Raw genomic sequence first — 20,417 nt, 5'->3', positions numbered from 1 at the left:
TGTAAATGTGTGCATCAATGTGTCCCGGAAACTCACAACATCAATGAATGACATGTACCTTGTAACTCATGCTGCTTGGATAGGCTCCACCCTACTTTTTCCCTAAATTGGACATACTGTAGTGTATACAGAGAGCACATAAACAGATGTCTAGTTTCTACTAAATGGAAATAGAAGAAAGCTGACAGATTATATAAGATGTCCAATTAAATGTAAGAAGTGGATACTTAATTAAAATTAAGGATTGAGTAAGAAAACCATTACACTCAGTTGCCATACAGATATTTGAAGACATCATGATATATTGTGGGAGACATTCTGATCTTTCATGTTTGGTTGCTGAGGGGCTGATGTGAAAATAAAGCAAGGAGTTAATCTCAGTGAAGGAGACTCAATGTAAATGTAGAGTGTGCTTATTAGCATAAAGTGCCAGTTGATAAGATTCTGAAAGATGCTGATACTGTCAGATACTTGTCATCCATCAAGGCTCTCTCTTCACCACATTCCATACCAAAAAAGAATAATATAACATTCTAAAACCTTCCTAATCCATTTCAGTGGTAATGACGGAATGTGGTCCAGAGCCCATATCGAAAGTACTAAATGGAAGGTAGGCAGTCAACCAGTCTGTAACATTGGATCACTCATTCGCATACCCAGTTGACTGACCAATTAACTCACCAACATTTGTGTGGGAAGTGGGAGGAAAAGCAATGGAGAGAAGAGAACATGCATACTCTACACAAATATTGACCAGGCACAAAACTGCACCAAAAGAATATAATGCTAGCACTGACTGCTGTGGTACTTTGCCACACATCAATAATATCCTCACCTAAAAAAAACTGACAGCAAACTTCTTACACTAAGGATGTAGAGTGGGATTTTAGACCATGATTTTTTTTATAAAGAACAGTGAGATGTTGTATCCTGTTACATGTCCAGAGTTCAAGAAATCTCCCCAACATTGAATATCCTGCTTGGAAATGGTTCCAGTATTAAGAGAAGATATGTCATATGTACAGTATAAATGTCCATTAGAAAGACCAATAAAATATGTAGTGAATATAATGCTTATACATTTAGAAGTGTAGTATAGTAAAATATTCTAACAGAAAAGACTGAGCCAAAATGGGACAATCCTTTACAACATTAAGCAGGGAAGAGTTTAACAGAGACAAGGAGTAAACCTGGTGTCCTGAATGTTGCAGTGACATCACTTGCACACATGCTGAAAAATGATTGTAGCTTCAAAGACTACAGAAGTGTATCTTAAATTTGGTAAAATAAAGAAACCATTTTTTCATGCTACATGTTGGCTGATTAGAATCTGTTAGATTCAAATTTATGACAGATCCAGGCATAGAGTGTGAACCAGCTACCATGGACAGTATTTATCATGCACTCATATGTACATGTCCATCTATCAATTTTGTGATGAAGAACCAGTGCCTACCGTTGCTACAAGTACCTTTGGGTTCATATCAACAGCAAACTGGACTACTCTGACAACACAGTGGTGCTGTACAAGAAGGCCCGGAGGAGACTCAGGACTTTTAATGTATGCAGCAAGTTGCTGGAAATGTTCTATCAGTCAGTAGTAGCCTGTTGTTCTACACTGCAGTCTCCTGGGGAAGCAACTTAACCTCAAAATATGCACAATGCCTGAACAAACTTATAGGGAAACCTGCTCCATCACAGGGCAAACTCTGGACACACTGGAAGCTGTTATGAAATGAGGATGGTGGCAAAATTGGATGCAGAGAGGCACTGTCTTGGAGCACAGGTTTATTCCACCATGGTGTGCTAAGTTGTGCCTGTGGGAGACTTTTCTGCTCACTGCTACTAGTCAATTCAATGCTTTCTCCTGACACTTCAAACTTAATACTGATACTCTTTAGTTAATTTTGCAGTTTCTGCACAATATATATTATTAACTGATTGATTGTATTATTTGTCCTGTAAGTCTGTATCCTTGTTTTGTATGTTTCTGCTGCTGTATGCATCTAAATTTCCTCTTGGGAGTAATAGTTTAAACTAATCCCAGGTGCACAGGGCACAAGACAGGAGTCAATTTTAGACATCATGCCAGTTCATCAAAGGATGCACTTGCACACATGCACATGCTCTCAAACCTTGATGGCCTCTATAAATAAGAGGATGAGATATTAAGACAACTTTTCTAACTATATAACGCTGATGAAAATAATAGTCTCTTTTCATTAGCAAAAAAAATGTTTCTATGGTGTCAGCCCAATGGTAGCACTACTGCCTCATAAGGAGAGACCGTGATACGTGTCACGGATGCTCCTTGTGTGGAGTTTACATGTTCTCGGGTATTGACATAGTATAAAGACATGCAGATTATGTGAAGCAGTGTTGCTAAATTGGCCTTAGTGAATGTTTGTGTGTGTGTTCATCCTATCTAGGGATTGCTCCTGCTGTGTACCCAATGATTACTGGATTGGGCTCCAGCTTTCCTGCAATCCAGCTCAGGATAAGCGGGTTTGGAAATGGATGTAAAGGTTTGTATGTTCTCCATTACACTAAGTTCATAATAGTGGACTGTTTACTGTCCTTTTGATTAAAATACACAAACGCTTCTCATATGAACAAAGTACTGTATGAGATTTGATTTGTCATCTTATTTATTTCACTCACAAAACCTGCAGCCTGCATGAAACTACCGGGGTTATGCTTATGCAGAAACCTTCACATCTTTTTAAAAAGTATGAGAATGAGATACAGTACTAAGGAAATGATGCAACACAAACAACCTTGACGGAGTGAATGGTCTTTATTCATTTGCAAAAAGTGTGTATGTTCTCCATTACACTGGCTACGTAATACTGGAGAGTTTTCACTTGTGTCGGTTTTAAAGCACTTCAACCTTTCTTAGCGTGAGAAGTTAATGAACAACCACTTGGTGGCGCCAGGTAGTCACTTAGAAGGACAACTAAGGCAAAAGTTTTGTTTTCACTATTCTGTTATTCTAAGTTGCGGTTTAACCTGCTTTGCGTGTCTCATTTTTTAAATCACTTTTATTTCAACCTACCTTGCTATGTAGATAGAGAAAGGGAAAGACCGAGATACACACAGAGAGAATACTCAGTGCGTCACTTAGACTTGGCAGGCTGGAGTCCCCAGGTCCACCTCCTCTTGTTGCTCCCGCTCCTCCTCCTCCTCCTTCTCTCCGCCGCTGAGCTCACAAGGTGACAGAGAGCGGGCTACTGCACGGGCGGACTGTACGCGCTTGAGAAGGGACACAAGCTGACTAACGCGAATCCTTTTGGTGCACCCGATTGTAAAGCACCTCATTTCCAGTGTCTCGTTACACTGCAATACATTTAACGGCATGACGTGATACGACATAAGGTGAGTGCTTTTTTATTTTATTATTCTTTATGCTTAGAACGGAGGCAGTGTGCGCTAAGTAACTTAAGTTTTATCCGCGGTGTGTTGGGAGGGTCTCACATTTCCTCCAAGACGCGCTAGAGTACCGAGACTGTGAAGCGTATATTGTTTTACCTGCAGAGAATTTAGTTGAAGATGCTCAGCGGAGAGGTGTGATTCAGAAAGAAATGACGTTTCCAATTGCTCCTCTTGGCAAAGAAGAAAAAAAAGTTTACAAGAAGCAGCACCCCTTTTGTCTCCTGGCTAGAGCGGCAGCCCCAGCCAAAACTATCTAACCCCCCACCCCTCCCGCGCTGCCTTTGCTGTGTCTTGGAAGTTCGGTCGCGGCAACCCGTATGGGAAAGCTGCAATGTAGCGTGCGAAGCGTGTATAGTCTTTCTATTCTTTAGGGCACATTTTAGTTTGATGAGCTATAATCAGAATTAAATAGGGTTCGCTAGAAGATGGACAAATATTAATAATAACAGCGTGCAAGCCCACTGGTTTGTGCTTTATTGGACGGCAGCGTTATCAGCAATTATCTGAAGCGTCCTTTATGGGCACTTTAATGCTGGCGACTCTCACTTACATTTTTTTTTATTAGAATTCCTTTATGCTAGTAAAGTATACATCATGATCAATTTCCGTGTAGTTACCTAGTTTAACGGTAATACAGTATGTTTTACTATTTAAAAATTCCCCGTAAAAAGTATGATCAACTGATTGAAACTGATTGCATGCGCACGATAGTTTACAGTGATTAGGTAATTCTGGGGAGATACATGAAAAAGACAATATGAAGAGATAAGACAAGCAGCTATAGTGTCACTGATTAATGAAACACTAAAGGCTGAAGTATGAAGAAAGAGGCTGGGAGCCAGTGAACTACACCAACAGCTGTAGGAGAGTGTATTTCAGAGGCAAAACAAAACAACATGCCAAGGAATAGGTGTTCCCAGGGTGACTTTGCATATGCATGCAGAGGTGTCAGAATGATTCTGTATTGAACAGCAAAGCAGAGTGGTAAAGCCTGCTGAGTAGTTTGGGGTGTGTCAAGACTGTGGCAGCATCTGTTTCTTAAACTGGCTAGGATCTATCAATGATTAAAAATTGCCAAATGCTAGTTTTAGGATGCTAGTTGAGACAGAAACCACATATTATGTGATAGATGGTTATTGTCTGGATTTCAGCATTATGTTACACCATTTTGAGCGTACTGATACTTAAACAGGCAGAATACCAGTACAGTAAATCCATATGAAAGCTTGTATGAATAGGGAAGGAAGATGGTTAATATGGAAAACAGTGCCAGAGACAAAATTTAGGATTACGAAACCAGCCTGTTGCTAGAATTTAATTTCTTCTGCTCATTGCAATTGTATACTCGTAACTGTTTTTGCGGTGGGCTGGCACCCTGCCTGGGGTTTGTTTCCTGCCTTGCCCCTTGTGTTGGCTGGGATTGGCTCCAGCAAACCTCCGTGACCCTGTAGTTACTGTAGGATATAGCGGGTTGGATAATGGATGGATGGATGGATATTCCACTGGCACCCTGTCCAGAGATGATTTTTGCTTTACACCCAGTGGTGTTTGTTTAAGCACCAGTATCCCTGAACTGGACATGTGCACTAAAATGGATGGGTGGATGTATTTATATTGTTTGTTAGTGATCCCATGTGTTAAAAACCTTGCTAAGATGACTAGTGCAGTTCAAGTTACAGCCATTAATTTAATGTTACTTATAGCAATTATGTTGTCGGTAAAAAAATTCTGTTTGATTTTAACTTCTGCATAATTTATTTTAACGCATTATCATTGTCAGTATGACAGCTCTGTCAAAGTTCTGGTGATCAAGTTTTATTCCCGGCTTGGCTCCTGTCAACATGGAGTTTGTAGTTTCTCCCAGTACTCCAGTCAAATGTAAAAATTGCGAGCTGATTATTAGGTATAACTTGGTCCTGTGTGAATAACTCTTCAGTGTTTGAGTGAGAGCACCATGCAGTGGATTGGTATTGGTTTGGTTCCTGCCTTGTGCCCATTGATGCTAGGTAGGCCTATAGTTCTCTGCAACCTTCTATTAGACAGAGCATTCTTAAAATGGATAGGTGAATGGCCATTTTATTCAATTTGACTTAATGCATCTAATATGCAGCCTTATTTAAACTTCATTTCTTTGACATTCTTTTCTTTTTTAATGATCTTTCCCTAATTTATTAACATTTCCTTATTTTCAGTTACTGTAGTTAATGAACTGCTAGATTTGACGTTTACTCTATTAATGAAATGCAAGGTGGAGTCATTTTATTTGTAAGCCAACAAAGTTCTTTTACAGCTACAGTAAGTGGAAAGGAGTGTGTTAATCTGGCAGAAAAGGGTAAGACCAACTCTGGAGCATCATTCCATCACATTTTAAAGCTAATTAACTATGCATCTTACATACATTTTATTAGTTACATTTTCATTAAGTAGTCTATTAAGTTCCAATCATTAACTACATTTTATCTGTCCATGTGCATGCCATTAAAGTACTGCATTTTAGAGTGATATTATTTCAATATTTTTTAAGAAGAAAAATGTCATTGGTAAAAACTTTAAGTAAATCTACCAATAACTCTAAAATGTGTTTTTAGAATTTTCTTCTCATTGCCTTCTTTACTAACATTTTATTTAATATTTCTGCCAAAGGCCATTGCAGTCATCCACTGAACTATTTAATGACTTCATCATCATTCATTTTTCTGGTACTTTACAAGTGGATTGTTAAAGATAGCCATGATGGAAGGCGGCAATGAGGTGGATTTATCCAATAATAATATAACACCTCTCTGGAAGAAGAGATCAGGGAGCCAGTGTGGATCGCGGGATTCTAACCATCCAAAGCCGCGGCCTCTTAGTTATCAAATCAATGGTGTTATGATGACGGATTTCCCAGTAGAAGATAAATGTAACATGACCTTGACTCAGCCTGCAGAAAAGATTTCTTCCCCAAGGGGCACAGTGTTCCTAAAACATGTCATGAATAAACCTATGCGTGTAACGCGGGTTGTTCGGAGCATAAGTATTGGCCATTTATCGAATGGAAAGCTTTCTTTTGTGAAGAATAAAATGCAGCCACAGAGATCAGTGGATAATCTGGAGATATCGAATAGCAGTCGAGCCACTAAGGAGTCAAGTCCTTCACTTGACAAAAGAAAGAGTTTGCAGAGAAGGATTTCTAGCCCTTTAACACTGACTTCAGAAAGAGATCAGATTATTTTCACTTCTAGCCCTGAAATGATACCTACAAAGAAAGATGGTTCACTGTGCAACAATAATCACATTGCATTAATTTGTCCATTGTCTCAGACTGCAGAAGACCAAGGAAACACTGTGGCTTCAGAGTCAGTGTCTGGGTCTTCAATCGAAAAGCAGACTCTTGAAAGACAACTTTCCAATGCTTCCCAAAGTTCTGATAAAGTTCCATCTATTATCTTAAGCACTAACAGCACAGCTGCCTTTAAAAATGGGACACAACAGATAATTCCCAAGGAACTGGCATCTGAAATTAAAGCTAGCAAAAACAACCAAAGCCACCAGAACTTTCTTGATCCAGGCCAGAGAGCTCTTCGGTCTCGGAGCATGGTAGAGACCACAGGGAACTATCTTCAGCTTGTTGGAGATACTGATGGAGACACAGACCCAGAGGTGGAGAGTCCTGGGACACTTAAACGAGGTCTGAGGTCTACATCTTATAGGAGGGCGGTAGTGAGTGGGATTGACAGTACTTCAGTGACAAAGAAGGACAACAGATTGTCACAGCCTGTGTTGAGAATCGTTGAAGAAGACAAGGAGAAATATTCAAGTTTGGGAAGGGCCAAAGTAAGCAAACATTTCTGTATTGTTGTTTTCAAGTTGTAATCTATATAAAGAAACAGACATTTTGGTATGCATGCTGACTGGTTTAATTGGCTGCTCCCTGTTTTGAATTTATGAACTTGGCACTTGCTAAAAGTGTGACTTTATAACATGCATTTTATTGATTAGCCATCTGAAAAGTTGTGTCTTTACACAGCAGAGCAGGATATAAAGGTGGGTAGAACCTGACCTTTGTCCGGTTATGAGAGACTAGAAGCCGATTCTTCTTGACAGGTGTGTTGGAGAAAGTTGGCAGCTTTCCCAGTAAACGATCTGCAAAAAGGCAAGGTACCATAATAAGATAAGCCAAGCATTTGTACTTAGGAGAAACAAGCAACATGTACAATACTTTTAAAATCGAAAATAACTAAACGACAGATGTGCTCATGGTGTGATGATCTTTATCAGCATTACTTCTTAATGTATCCAAGAAGCTCCAGGTCAGCTTCTGTGGGATTTGCTTTTATTTTTTCATTTACTTAGTACCAGTATTCTGCCAGCCTTTGTTTTACAGACTTGTTAGGAATGAGTACTATATAAACTTGTGATTAGAAGTTACGTTGACTTTTCTTAGTAAGAACTAATGCACACTATGCTGTAAATTGGATATTTAATCTTACTATGTAGTAATTTTTAAACAGAACAGTCACAAAGTGCCTTACAAAACAAGCCGTTAGTCCCCATGTAGTGGCTTTCCAAATGAATGATATTGAAAAGTGTTTAATAAATAGGTTAAATTGATTTTTCTGAAATCTGTATAAGAGGCTTGGTGGTGAATGGGGTGCCTAAATGTCTGGTGAATTCATTCTCACTTTAGTGGTTTATAATGAGTCATACATGTAATTATTATTATTTTTTTCAAATTCACTCCTTTAATGCTGGTGCTAGAACACACAGTGCTTTTCTTTCTTCAGTGTCAACAGAACACATACTAGTGTGATAATTTCACAGAGGTCCTACACAGTAACTCTAATCATACAGGCTACATTATTAGTATACTGCAGACAATGTGTTACACACATCAACCCAACAATGCAGCTGGAAGTGGTAGCCTTCTTGTTCACTTGAAGCAATGCTAGATTGTGTATACGATTAAAGTAAGCTGTGATACACTAACAAGTGCCTTGATATTGGTGTGAGCTTTGCAGTCACTAGACAATAATCGGTCAGATCAGCTCTGTTTTGAAGAGAAGTCATGTGATTGGTGATTTAATTTACTGTCCTAATATTCAGTTTAGCTAGGTGCAGTATGCAGAGTGCAATGTCTGTGAAAGATACAGCAATTAGAAAATAGGGACTTTTTAAGTATGGGAAAGATAAAGTTTTTTTTTTTTTTTAAGAATAAGTTGAGACATCTAATTGAAGGCTGATATACTTGACTGTCATAGATAATGTAGGATATACAGTCAACCTGTTTACAGTATAAAACTAACAGTCAGTCTTTTATACTGTGAACTCTGTTACTGAGTGCCTTACAAAATACCTTTTTAAAGTAAACATGGTATGACAAAGTGTTTTACAAAGTAACCAGAGTTAGACAATGCTTTTCATAGTAATTACAGCAAAATAACTTCTGTTACCTTTTCATAGTATTGCACACTGTATACTGGCGTTGGAGCAGTGCTACAATTTTGACACTGATATAAATACCAGCTTGTAGACTCTCGGTATTGGTACCAAAACAGTCCAGAAGAAGATAACTCCAAAACCCACTGATTTACAACAGTCTCCCTGGTGTGTTGCAAAAGTGGCTCCCTCCATGTTGTGCTGTGCTATTGAGGCACACAATGCATCGCTTCCCTCTTGCTATTCATGAAGTCCCAATCATGTCTAAGCATTAATTCCCCCGTGAAATCCAAATTGCGTTGCTAGTTGTGAAGTCCCAATTATGTTAAAGTGAGTAGTTCATTTCATGATGTCTATGAAAATGGAAGGTTTGCCACAACTGCAATAGTGAGTATTAAGGGACGGGTTCGGGAAATAAGTGAAAAGCTGAAGTTTACTTCCAGTACTGAAAATAAAAACAACCTGTTACTATACCATTTTAAAATTGGGGTTTTTCTGTACATTTCCGGTAGTGGTATACTGCACGCCCCTACTGTGCATCCATTATAAAAAATCATTAAAGAGGTAAGGATATGCAGAAAATGAAGTGTCACTTATTTAGTAGCACTACTACTTCACAAATCCAGTGTTGTGAGTTTCAATACATGTCCAGACATTGTCTGCATGAAGTTTAGATATTTTCACTCTGGCTACGTTCATACTACCATATTTTCTTTAAAGATGGTGTTTTTGAGCAAAAATATTCTCCATCAACATGATCAATTTTACATCATTTACACAAGTACAGTATTTCCATCCACACTTACTGTAAACCACCAAAACTGTACATGACATATATGTTTGACAACATTGGGTATGGGCACATTGGTCAAAAAATCCTTGAAGGGATGGTAATGCTACCGGTCATGGGATTTATCACAAAACTCTAGAAACCAGTAAAGTATTGCCTTTTCTGCATGTATGCTCCATTAAGACTGTACAATATGCAGTTTAGATGCATACAGCTAAGCAGCACAACAATATCATTGAAAAAAAACTATTTTATGTCTGCTATGGTCCAGTATGGTTCTTCCGTGAAGGGTGACAGATCAGGAAATGAGACATTGCAATTAGCAGGTTCCAATCAAGGAAGGGCTATGACATAAGCACAAACAAATCAGAATGTGTTTTGAGTTGGATTACATAGATTTGAGAATGTTATGTTACATTAAAAATGTAAATCAAGGTCCTATGCAAAATAATTTGTTTGTTTTGCTTTACTGGGTACAAAAACGTCCTTCTGTGTTTGCTGGTACTGAATTAAAAATCTCCCGATTATGATGTGCTAATTTTTTTAAAACATAATAAACATTACAGGAGTTTGGAACAGACCAGCAAGAATTGTATGCTAAACTACAAAATTAAATACTATTCTCTTGAGCAGTGATATTAACTTGGAGCGTGTTCCACTGAAAACCATAAACCAGAGGGTTTATCCTGTCCATTTTTGAGAAGTACTGACCTGTTTGAATGATGAAAGTGAAGTAATTTTGTGATATTCAGTAAGAAATGTATTTAATAAAAAACAGTCATTTTTTTCTTGACAGAGCATATTTCATGTTAGACAAAAATCTCCATGCATGCAAACACCACATTATACAGTATACATACAGTATGAATACTGTATATAGTATTTGTGTACAGTATGTAATATGTATAGTGTATACAGTATGTGTTACAATGTGACATTCTGTTTAAAAGCAGATACCTACCCCAGTATATGCATTACTAATATAATGCCCTGTGACTCGCATTCTGAAAGATTGTTTTAAGGTAGTAACCATACTGAGTTAAAATAAGGCTGGGGGTTAGGAACAAAAGAATTTGTGCTGAGGTGTGTTAACATTGGATGCATGGGCGTTAGCATTTTTCTAGAAGTTTTATTTAGTGGAACCAAACAGTAGTAGCGTACATCATAGATGTGGTTGTATTCTTTGTTAAATAAGGAAACTGACACACAAAAGAGAAAAAAAACTCAGTGAGCTTTTCATTGATATGACTGCAAAGCATCATTTTCATTTGGTATTTTAGCTGGTTTGACACAGTTGATTCAAAGAGCCTTATCTAAAATATTTTTTGACTGTTTGATTAGTAGAATACTACTGCATATGTAGCCTTTGATGTTATCCATCCAAGGTCAGTTTTGAAAGTAGGGTTTGAATTTCATCGATCAGCCGGCAATTAAAATCAAATGATTTTCACTAAAGAAAAGATTTGATCAATCACAAAAGCCGGTATTTTCAGCCCCTGCTTTTTTGAGGTTTATGGTAAATTAGTCGTAGTGCTCCTTTTTGCAAGGTATTATGGTAGTTGAGCCAGCATGTCTTTTTTTCATTTACAGCAAACTTCCTGCAGTGTAAACAAAGAGCAACAAGTGTAAGCTTGTTTTATCAGTGAAGAGGTGGCAATTGGTATACAGTACACCCCCAAAGTTCGCTGGGGTTACGTTCCTAGAACACCCGTGAATTGTGAAAAACCGTGAATTTTGGATGTGGTTAAAAAAATGCAGATTTTTATAGTTTAAACCCTAAATATGCCTCAAAACACTTTAATTTAATTTCAAACTCAACTTAATATATTACCTTAAAAAAGAATGTAAAGTTAAACCTGCATACTGTACTGTACAGTACTGATATGTCACCTGCAGTGCTAGAATGTAAAATACCGATGTTACCGCTATATGTACTGTAATTTATGCAAGCTCGTTTTCATTGCAAGAAGCCTTAGAAAGTGCAGGGCGTTTCGGCGTTTCATACATGGGATTAATGCATCCCCGGGCGCCAAATACTTTTTTGCTACACTTTAAGTAACTGTCACAATTCACAAAGAAAAAGTGAAATTTTATTGGAACACTTTTTTCATGCAAACAGCATCCCAATTACAGCAACACTAATCATTTTACACACTGCTAATGAACTGTAAAAACTATTTAAAAAACTACTGGAACAATATGTACAAAGTGCAACTGACACCATGGATGTAAATCACTGAGCCGACTGCGCTTGAACTGGCTGCACACAAGCACAGAGAGGTAATCGCTGATGCTGGCAGGCTAGTCTACAGCAGTGGCTCAATCCCAGAGACAGTAAGGCTGCAGGGTGTCACACTTGGGTCACATAATTACACAGAAACACAGGGGATTGTAGAGACAGGAACTTTATTTAAATACTTTAAACAAGCATGTTTCTTTCAGAAGTAAAATGAGCTCAGTATGCAGTTAGTTCTTGATTAAAGAATAGACAGACATCATAGGGGAGCACAATGGGAGCGGGACCCCCAACAGGAGCAGAGGATGTCTGGGGGAGGAGAGAGAAACAAAGCAATCAGCCAAAAAGGACAGGTGCTGTTCAGGCTCATAAGTATGCTTAGTGTTGCACCTCACGAGAAGCATATCACGTGACAGAGCAGCCGCAAGTAAGCCCAGCAAAGGAGTAAAGGAGCAATGTGAAAGTAGTCAATCAGCATTTTGTGAGGAGCGTCCGTGTATTCTAGGGGAGCGTTCAGCCCCCCTGCTTACAAGGGGCTGGCAGTGGTCATGCACTGGTTGCTCAACGAATGTACAGCACTGACTGATCAGCTCCTGCGCGCTCACAAGTGGCACTGGGAAACAACTACTATATAGCCGGGTGTGGTGGTTTAAGGATTAAGAGGAACAAAACAGAAAACACAAGAACACTCAGCTGGGGATACATCACAGTCAATCAGCAGCAAGGAAAAATGAATAACGCTGTAGCGGTCTGGTGCCACTAAGATTCACACTGTTGAGAAGATGGTGATTTATTTATTTTTATGGTGGGGATTCCAGGGATACACCCAGCCTTTGCCCGACCCGCACACACTCACAAACAGAGACAAAAACAAAGCAAACCGGTAATCAAACAGCAAATAAAGAATGTAATGAAAACAAATTAAATAAATGAAAACAACGATACCACCCTGTTCCCCTTACGGCGATTACACATTAAATACAACAAAGCACAAACAAAACACACACTGTAAATCATGAAAAACAGCAACAGATGAAATGTAATGATGAAAATAGATAGTCCAGAGATCCGCATGTTGAATGGGATTGTAAAGATAGTCCTACCGCTAGTTCCTAAAATGATAAAGATGGGTGGACGGGTTCAGGAGTGCTCCTTTCTTTGCAGGATGGCCATGAATCCACTTACAGTCCTCATGTACACAGGCAGACGGCAGACAATCCAGTCGCACGAAACGATCCAGGACAAAATGAATAAGTACAGGTAACCCAACAGAAGGCAGACAGACAGGAACTTTTAACACAAATTACAAAAAGTTTTTTTTTTGGTTTTGGTCACCAGCCCCTTTTTTAAAAGCCACGCTGACATCCTTTGACCCCAACAACCCCAGCACACTCAGCAGAAGACCAATCAGAGCCACTGCAGGGACTGCTGTGATTGCAGTTTCAAATTCTATTGGTTACTTTCACCATCCCAAGCCGCGTTTTCCACTACAGTTGCTTCCTGTTCTCTCTACAGTGCAGTATTGTCATGATCCATCCATCCATCCATCCATTTTCTAACCCGCTGAATCCAAATACAGGGTCACGGGGGTCTGGTATTGTCATGATAAAAGCCATAAAAATTGCGGAGTAATAAAGAAAACAAAAAATAAATGGAGAAGTCGTTGTGCAGTTAGACAAACTGCAATAAAAGCTACTGTAATGAATTTACCTTTATTTTGTCATTTAAATTAAAATGGACAGTGTACTTGTTTAAAATGCAGCAGCTTACACTTTCAATTGGAAAAAGAAACATAAAGATAAATTTGAAATTGCTGCTTAGTAAACAATAGGGCTTTTTTTTAAAGATTTGTACTGTGTTTATTATTTGTTGCTGTGTGTCATACAGCATTGGTTTTGTTAAGAAACCCGTACTACATAATTTTAATGGTAATGCATATTTTATAATTACACCTCAAGAATTATGAGAGTCTAGTTGATACGCTGAAGAAAAAGAAACACACCTGTATAAATATAGCAAATGTATATTTTAAAAGCAATAAGCTGTAGTGGAGTTAATGATTTAAAACGCTTAAAAAATATAAGTGCATATATATTTAAATTTACGCAGCATTTAATTGCCAATATCAATTAAGTGATTATGTGAGAATATAGGGTTTGGAATCAATTAAAAAATACCTAATCATATAAATGTATGTAATTAATCATGATTAATCACATCTAACATTAAAACATGTAATCATAAAATTAATACAGAAATCAAGAAGTAAATATACACTGAATCACAAATTTAATGTAGAATCAACATAAAGGAATTTTTAAAAAATGAATGCCAAAATTTAAACTTAATCAATGTCCTTAAACCTGATCTTTTAACAAAATACTACTTGAGCAAGTACAACCTGAATGCCTTCCTAAAAGGCCAGTTGAAAAAAGGCAGTGAGAAAATGAGGCCAATGTATTATTTGTCAAATTGGCATAGCATGAGACACAGACATGTCAAAATAAAAATTAAACGATCAAAATGGCAGTTGAGTTTGAATGCACTGCTGAAGACTGATTTAATTAAAAGAATAAGCATCTCTTAAATGGGCATAAATTAATTAAAACTTGTGTTAAAACTTCACAAATATTATTTTCAATTGTTCATCACCATCAACAACTTGATAATTATACTACACAAGTGTTATTCAACTGGTGTGCCATGGAAATAACAATGTATTGCCACTGGGTCCTGACCAAAGAGAGAGACACGCTCCTCAAGTACTCAAGACCTGTCTGAGGAGGATGGGACTACCAGGAGAAGCCAACATAAAAGCAGTTCTGTGATTGCCTTAACTTTAATCGCACTCAGACTTGTTTAACCCCTCTATACTGTCTTTTGCTTCAGTGTTATGGCCTAGAAGCACACCACTATTTCACTGTCACTCTACTCACTCTTTCACTCTGTGCTGTCCATGCACACTATGCTGCTACTTCTCGTCCACACCCATTCTGCAGCTGCCCTCCTGCACTCCGTCACCAACGCAGAGTAAAAGAGCTTCTATTCCAGGACCTTCTACACTCAAACTTGTCTCTCGTGCTCCTTCCACTCTTTTTCCCGGGACTTCCGCTTTTCGCTGAGATGTTTCATTTGTATAATGCACTATGCCTTCTGAAAACACAGTTCTCAGTAGCTGTCCAGCTACATGGCCTTGTGCATCTCCAATCTGATCATTACAGTATTATTGAAATGTTTAAAAAAAAAAAGTGAAAATGCCACCCTGAGCAAAGCACTGCCAGAGGTGTTTGCTTTGTTGCTGGCCCTAGATGCGACAATATTTTTTAGCATGTTATTTGCAAAAATTAACGTGTTAAATTTCCCAGGCCTAATATATATATATATATATATATATATATATATATATATACTGTATATTTGTTGTTAGAATAATGGTGAAAGCTACTGTTTTTAATTTATCTTTGTTTCAAATAGGTACATTACAGAATATAATAAACAGTATGACAGCTTGTAATTATGAGAAGCATTTTATTTTCTTTTATGCCATTTGTATTATGAATAAATATTTTTGTGCGTAGTTTTTATTAGTAAAAGTATGTACTTTAAGGAATTGTTTTAGTATTTTATGGTCACTGAACAATAATTGTATACAATTTAATTTGGTTAATAAAAATTGAACAGTTAACACCTCTTCTATATAGTTTAATTATAAAAGTACTAGCTATGTAAGCCTGTGCTGTAAAAAGCCGGGGTCCTAGAAACTAGTGAAATCGTCAGAAAAAAAAATTGAAAGGTAGAGGTGTCAGGTAATTGAAATGAACTATTCTGGGCATCTCTCTCCTAGGAGGATTTGTTTTGCTGATGTGCTTGCATCGTTTGTGCATTAGCGTTGGGAGGAAAAGTTAAAGGGATACCGTTTTGCCGATGTTAGCAGCCAAGCAATTTTGTCTTTCTTCGGAGATTTCCTTTTGCCAACGTGCTCGTCTTGCTTGTTTATTGGTGGTGGGAGGAAAGGTAAAAGGGAGACTGCTTTGCTGATGTTAGCGGCTAAGTGACTTTGTCTTTTTTCGGAGGTTTTGTTTTGCCGATGTGCTCGCCTCACTTGTGTATTGGCAGCAGGAGGAAAAGTAAAAGGGATACTGTTTTGCCGATATTAGCGGCTAAGTGACATTGTCTTCTATGGTGGGCTGGCGCCCTGCCCGGGGCTTGTTTCCTACATTGTGCCCTAAGTTGGCTGGGATTGGCTCCAGCAGACCCCTTTGACCCTTTAGTTGGGATATAGCGGGTTGGATATTGGATGGATGGATGACTTTGTCTTTCTTCTGAGGTTTCGTTTTGCTGACGTGCTGGCCTTGCTTGTGTTCTTAGTGGCTAAGTGAGTTTTCTGTTTTTAAAGGGATAGAAAAAAAATTAATCAGTATCAGAATCAGCCGATCAAGTAACATGAAACTGGTGATTGGTGTCGGCCTTAAAAAACCTGATTGGAGCAACCCTAGTTATCGTACCTATTATTTAAAAATTCTGTACATTTTAACTTAAGAGTGAAAGTCTGACTGCTCTTTCAAGACAATAAAAATAGCAAAAGAAAAATTGCATTGCATTGTTCGAGGGTGCAATTATGTGACCAGCTACTACTGGGAGTGTCTGGCATTTGAATGTAGAATCTCCTTGCTGCAGAATCATAAGCTCACCTTGTACTTGAAGTGAATGACGGAATTAGTAATGATATGCTGATTTTTTTAAGCACTACACATAGCCCAGATAAGGGAAGAGAGTCTTCACAGTCATTCTCTGAATGTAGTGGAGACGACTACAGTTGCCAATCTATTCATTCATCCATTCATTCATACTTTTTTTAAATGACTTATTTATTTGAGGGTCATAAGGAGCTGAGTAACTGTCTGGGCAGCACTTTGGATGAAAGAGGGAACCAAACTTTGGCAAGGCTGCCCCTCCATTGCAGGGAACAGCAGAAATTAGTCTTCATTGCAGGGCACATTCATGCCACATATCCATATTTACTCATATTGAGGATACTTTATAGTTGTCAATCAAACTAATTTGCATCTCTTGGTAATATGTGAGGGAAACCCACTAAAATGAGATCCAGCTGTGAACACTCCAAATAGTAAGTGATGGTTATAGTTGTTACATTTAAAAATCAAGACAAGTTTCAAACCAAGTTGTTCAATCTGTAACAATGGTAGAATAAACAAGCTGCCCCTTGTATTTTTTAATAAAATTATGTTGTGCATCAGGGATTGAAAACATTCACATTTGTAAGGCATTCATGTGGCTCAGATTATGATGAAACTTTAAATATGAGGCAGGCCGCTCTGATGATTCAGTGTGTAACATGGTTGCCAAAGCAAAGAATTTCAGAGACATGAGTTAAGTAAGGATGATGAAACACATGAAACTACCTGCTTCACTGTTTGGAACAAATCAGCGGAAATGGAGTTTGTAGCGCTCGTTGGGTTGTGGTAGCTACAATAAAAACAACTAAAATGTGATGAACTCTGCAGATCCACTTTCGAGAATAGCTGTGATGCAGACTAAAATGTGGTACCAGACAAGGATGCCACTTGTCACCACTGCTTTTTGCAATTTCCATTGAGCCACTGGCAATTCACTGTCAAAATGCTTATCAGATAAAGGGGATTATCAGAGAAGGACTGGAACAGAAAGTTTCTCTGTATGCAGATGATATGGTACTGTATATATCAGATCCACAAAATACTGTGCCTGCAGTCCTAACAGCACTTACAATATTAGATTGGATACCTTCCCTTTTATCATTGCAGATCAGTTTAAATACCTAGGGGTAAACATCACAAGTAAACTTAAAGCTCTTTTTTAACAAAATTGTGTCGTCTGGATGGAAAAAATTAAGCAACACTTGTATAGATGGTCAACCCTTCATTTCACTTTAACTGGAAGAATTAACATTGTTAAGATGAATATCCTTCCTAAGCTTCTCTTTTTATTTCAAAACATTCCAATATACATCAATAGATCTTCTTTTAAGAAATTAGATTTAACCATAACCTCAACGTCTTTGCATCCTATGAATGATTGTATTCCAAATTTAACTTTCCAGCAACCCATTTCTTTCACTACTTCCAAATTGGAAACTTTGTTAAACAAAACCTGCCCAATTTTCCTCACCTCCCACCTACCTCTGTGCCGGAAAAAATATTGATCAGTCTTGAGAACTCAGACAGCATTTCTGTAATATATTTTGCATTTTACAGTCCCTCCCTTTCAAAGATCCAAGAGTACAGTGGGAAAAGGATCTCTCACTCAACATCTCAGAAAAGGAGTGGAAAGTAACAAAGCACAGAATTCACTTGAGCACCATATGTGCAAAGCATAGAATTATTCAACTCAAAATTATATGTCGAGCGCCTCTCTCTTGTTTAAAATTGTCCAAAATGTTTCCAGGCAAGATCCAAACTGCGAATGCTGCAATCAAGTTCCGGCCTCACTGTGCCACATGTTTTGAGCCTGCACCAAATTAACATCATTCTGGACCAAAATCTTTAAATGCCTTTCAGACAGCCTTTGTGTCATAATTCCTCCTAATCCACTAACAGCTATGTTTGGGGTATTCCCAGATGGTCTTAAAGTGTAGAAGGACAAACTAATTGTAATTTCCTTTACTACGCTATTGGCACATGGGATTCTTCCAGTTGACCAAGATAAATCTAACTCTCCTATCCTAAGTCACTGGTAACTCATGTTATATATTATTTGAAATGGGAGAAAATCAAATTTGCACTTACAAGATCTGTACAAAACTTTTTCAAAACCAGAATCTAATTAATAACATTTTATAATAAGCATTTAAATTGATGAAGCAGGTTCTCTCTCCTCTTTTACTCCATTTATCTTTATTCATTTATTAATTTATCTATTTACTTATATTTACTAGCTATAAGTTTTACTCTGCTGGCCTAGCTCTCTTTCTCAGGCGTGGGGGTTGATCTGTTTCTACCTTTTTTTGTAAAAGCTGAGTTATTTGTATGGAATGCTATTTGATTTTAATGAAATCAATAAAATATAAAAAAAAAGTTCAGACAATCAAATTAATCTGAATGATTGCTCTTTGTCTAGTTTATGGACTTATTGAGCTTTCCTGGGTTTTATGTCATAGTACTCTTTATTTATTACAGTAAGTCTACCTTTTGTTTTTTGTTTCTAAAGCTGTCTAATTTCTCTTTCTTAACTTCACAGAAAAAAGGATTAACAACCCAAGGGACATTTGATGATGATGGTAAGTACAACAGTTCCTCAAATTTAAGCATGTTGTTTAGTACAGCTATATTTGCTTCTCCTTTTAGCAGTGTTCTGTCACATAGATTTAAGATTTAAGTTATGGACTAGTGGGTGCCAGGCATGTCAATATCAGTATATCAGGAACGGGAACTGTCATAGACTGTATTGTGCAAAAGGATCTCTGTACACAAATCATTTATAAAAGTGGAAAATGAAGGCTGGCATGGCTTTTATGGAGTGGCAGCAAGGCCACTGTCAGTCATCTAATAGCTGAGTACAACTATCATGCAGAAAGAGGAATATTTTATGCACAACTCATAACAACCAAAAAAAAAAAAAGCAAAAGAAATCAGGAATGTGTGGTGGCAGTGAATGGAGGAACACAAATATTGGGCTCTAGAAAATAATAAAGTCTGGTCTGATATATGGCATAATGAGTGGTGGGAGAATGGTTACATTATGACTGTTGTCCTATGTACTGTACAAGATGGTGATGACAGTTTAATTAGTATAAGTAGAGAAATATTATAATTCCCAGAATACCTGGAAATTGTTACCTTAATGGTAGCAGTATACCCATCCATGAATGAGATTTTTAACCAGACAATGGTGTAACTTACTAGGGAGGGAAAAACCTGCCCTGGGTCCAGTGACGGCTATTAGTTCATCTTAATGAAGTGGTCTTCTTGATCACCACACCCCTGTTCAGGCATAACTGGAAAGTAAAGATGCAAGCTATTCAATGTAATTTGCAACAACTATGAGATGTGTTGAAGTGAACATATCCCAGCATGTCAGTGCCACATTTTAACCACTTTTGCATTAACCATGAATGTGATTTTGGTTTGAAATTTTTTGTAATTTTGGTTATACCTGAGTCATTCTTAGGGTGATAGTAACAATCCGCTTTTACAGTGTTAAGCCCAAAGAACTGTTGGGACAGTTATATATATACAAAATGAATATATATTACAAAATAAAAACATACTGTGCATATATAACAAAATATATAAACTTCTGAATGCATTATATTTATCATAAATATTTGTATGTTTATTCAAATTATACGTTAATTTAGCATTCAGTTAAACACAGTCTGCTTTACAAGTCACACAAAGAAACAGTTGAAAGCAATAACAAAATAATAAGGATAAATCAAATACATATACAATCATAGGGAAGTAAAATGTAGAAAGTGAGTTTAAGTGAAACATTTGCATAAGTACATGACAGTAGATTGAAAGTTAGACTCTGTAATGCCAT

General features: G+C 37.6%; 1 protein-coding gene across 1 annotated transcript in view; it reads left to right on the top strand.

Annotated features, from left to right (window-relative positions):
* Nucleotides 1-3,010: 3,010 nt before the first annotated feature.
* Nucleotides 3,011-20,417, top strand: part of LOC120531789 (rho guanine nucleotide exchange factor 26-like) — a 116,988-nt gene continuing 99,581 nt past the window's right edge. The window contains exons 1-3 of the mRNA XM_039757533.1: nt 3,011-3,375; nt 6,076-7,248; nt 19,113-19,152. Coding sequence (XP_039613467.1) covers nt 6,163-7,248; nt 19,113-19,152 — 1,126 coding nt within the window. The 5' untranslated portion in view covers nt 3,011-3,375; nt 6,076-6,162. The remainder of the gene's footprint in view (nt 3,376-6,075; nt 7,249-19,112; nt 19,153-20,417) is intronic.

The sequence above is a fragment of the Polypterus senegalus genome, chromosome 1 (assembly GCF_016835505.1).
Source record: "Polypterus senegalus isolate Bchr_013 chromosome 1, ASM1683550v1, whole genome shotgun sequence".
Taxonomy (NCBI): Eukaryota; Metazoa; Chordata; class Cladistia; order Polypteriformes; family Polypteridae; genus Polypterus; species Polypterus senegalus.
This window is presented reverse-complemented; position numbering and strand designations above follow the sequence as displayed.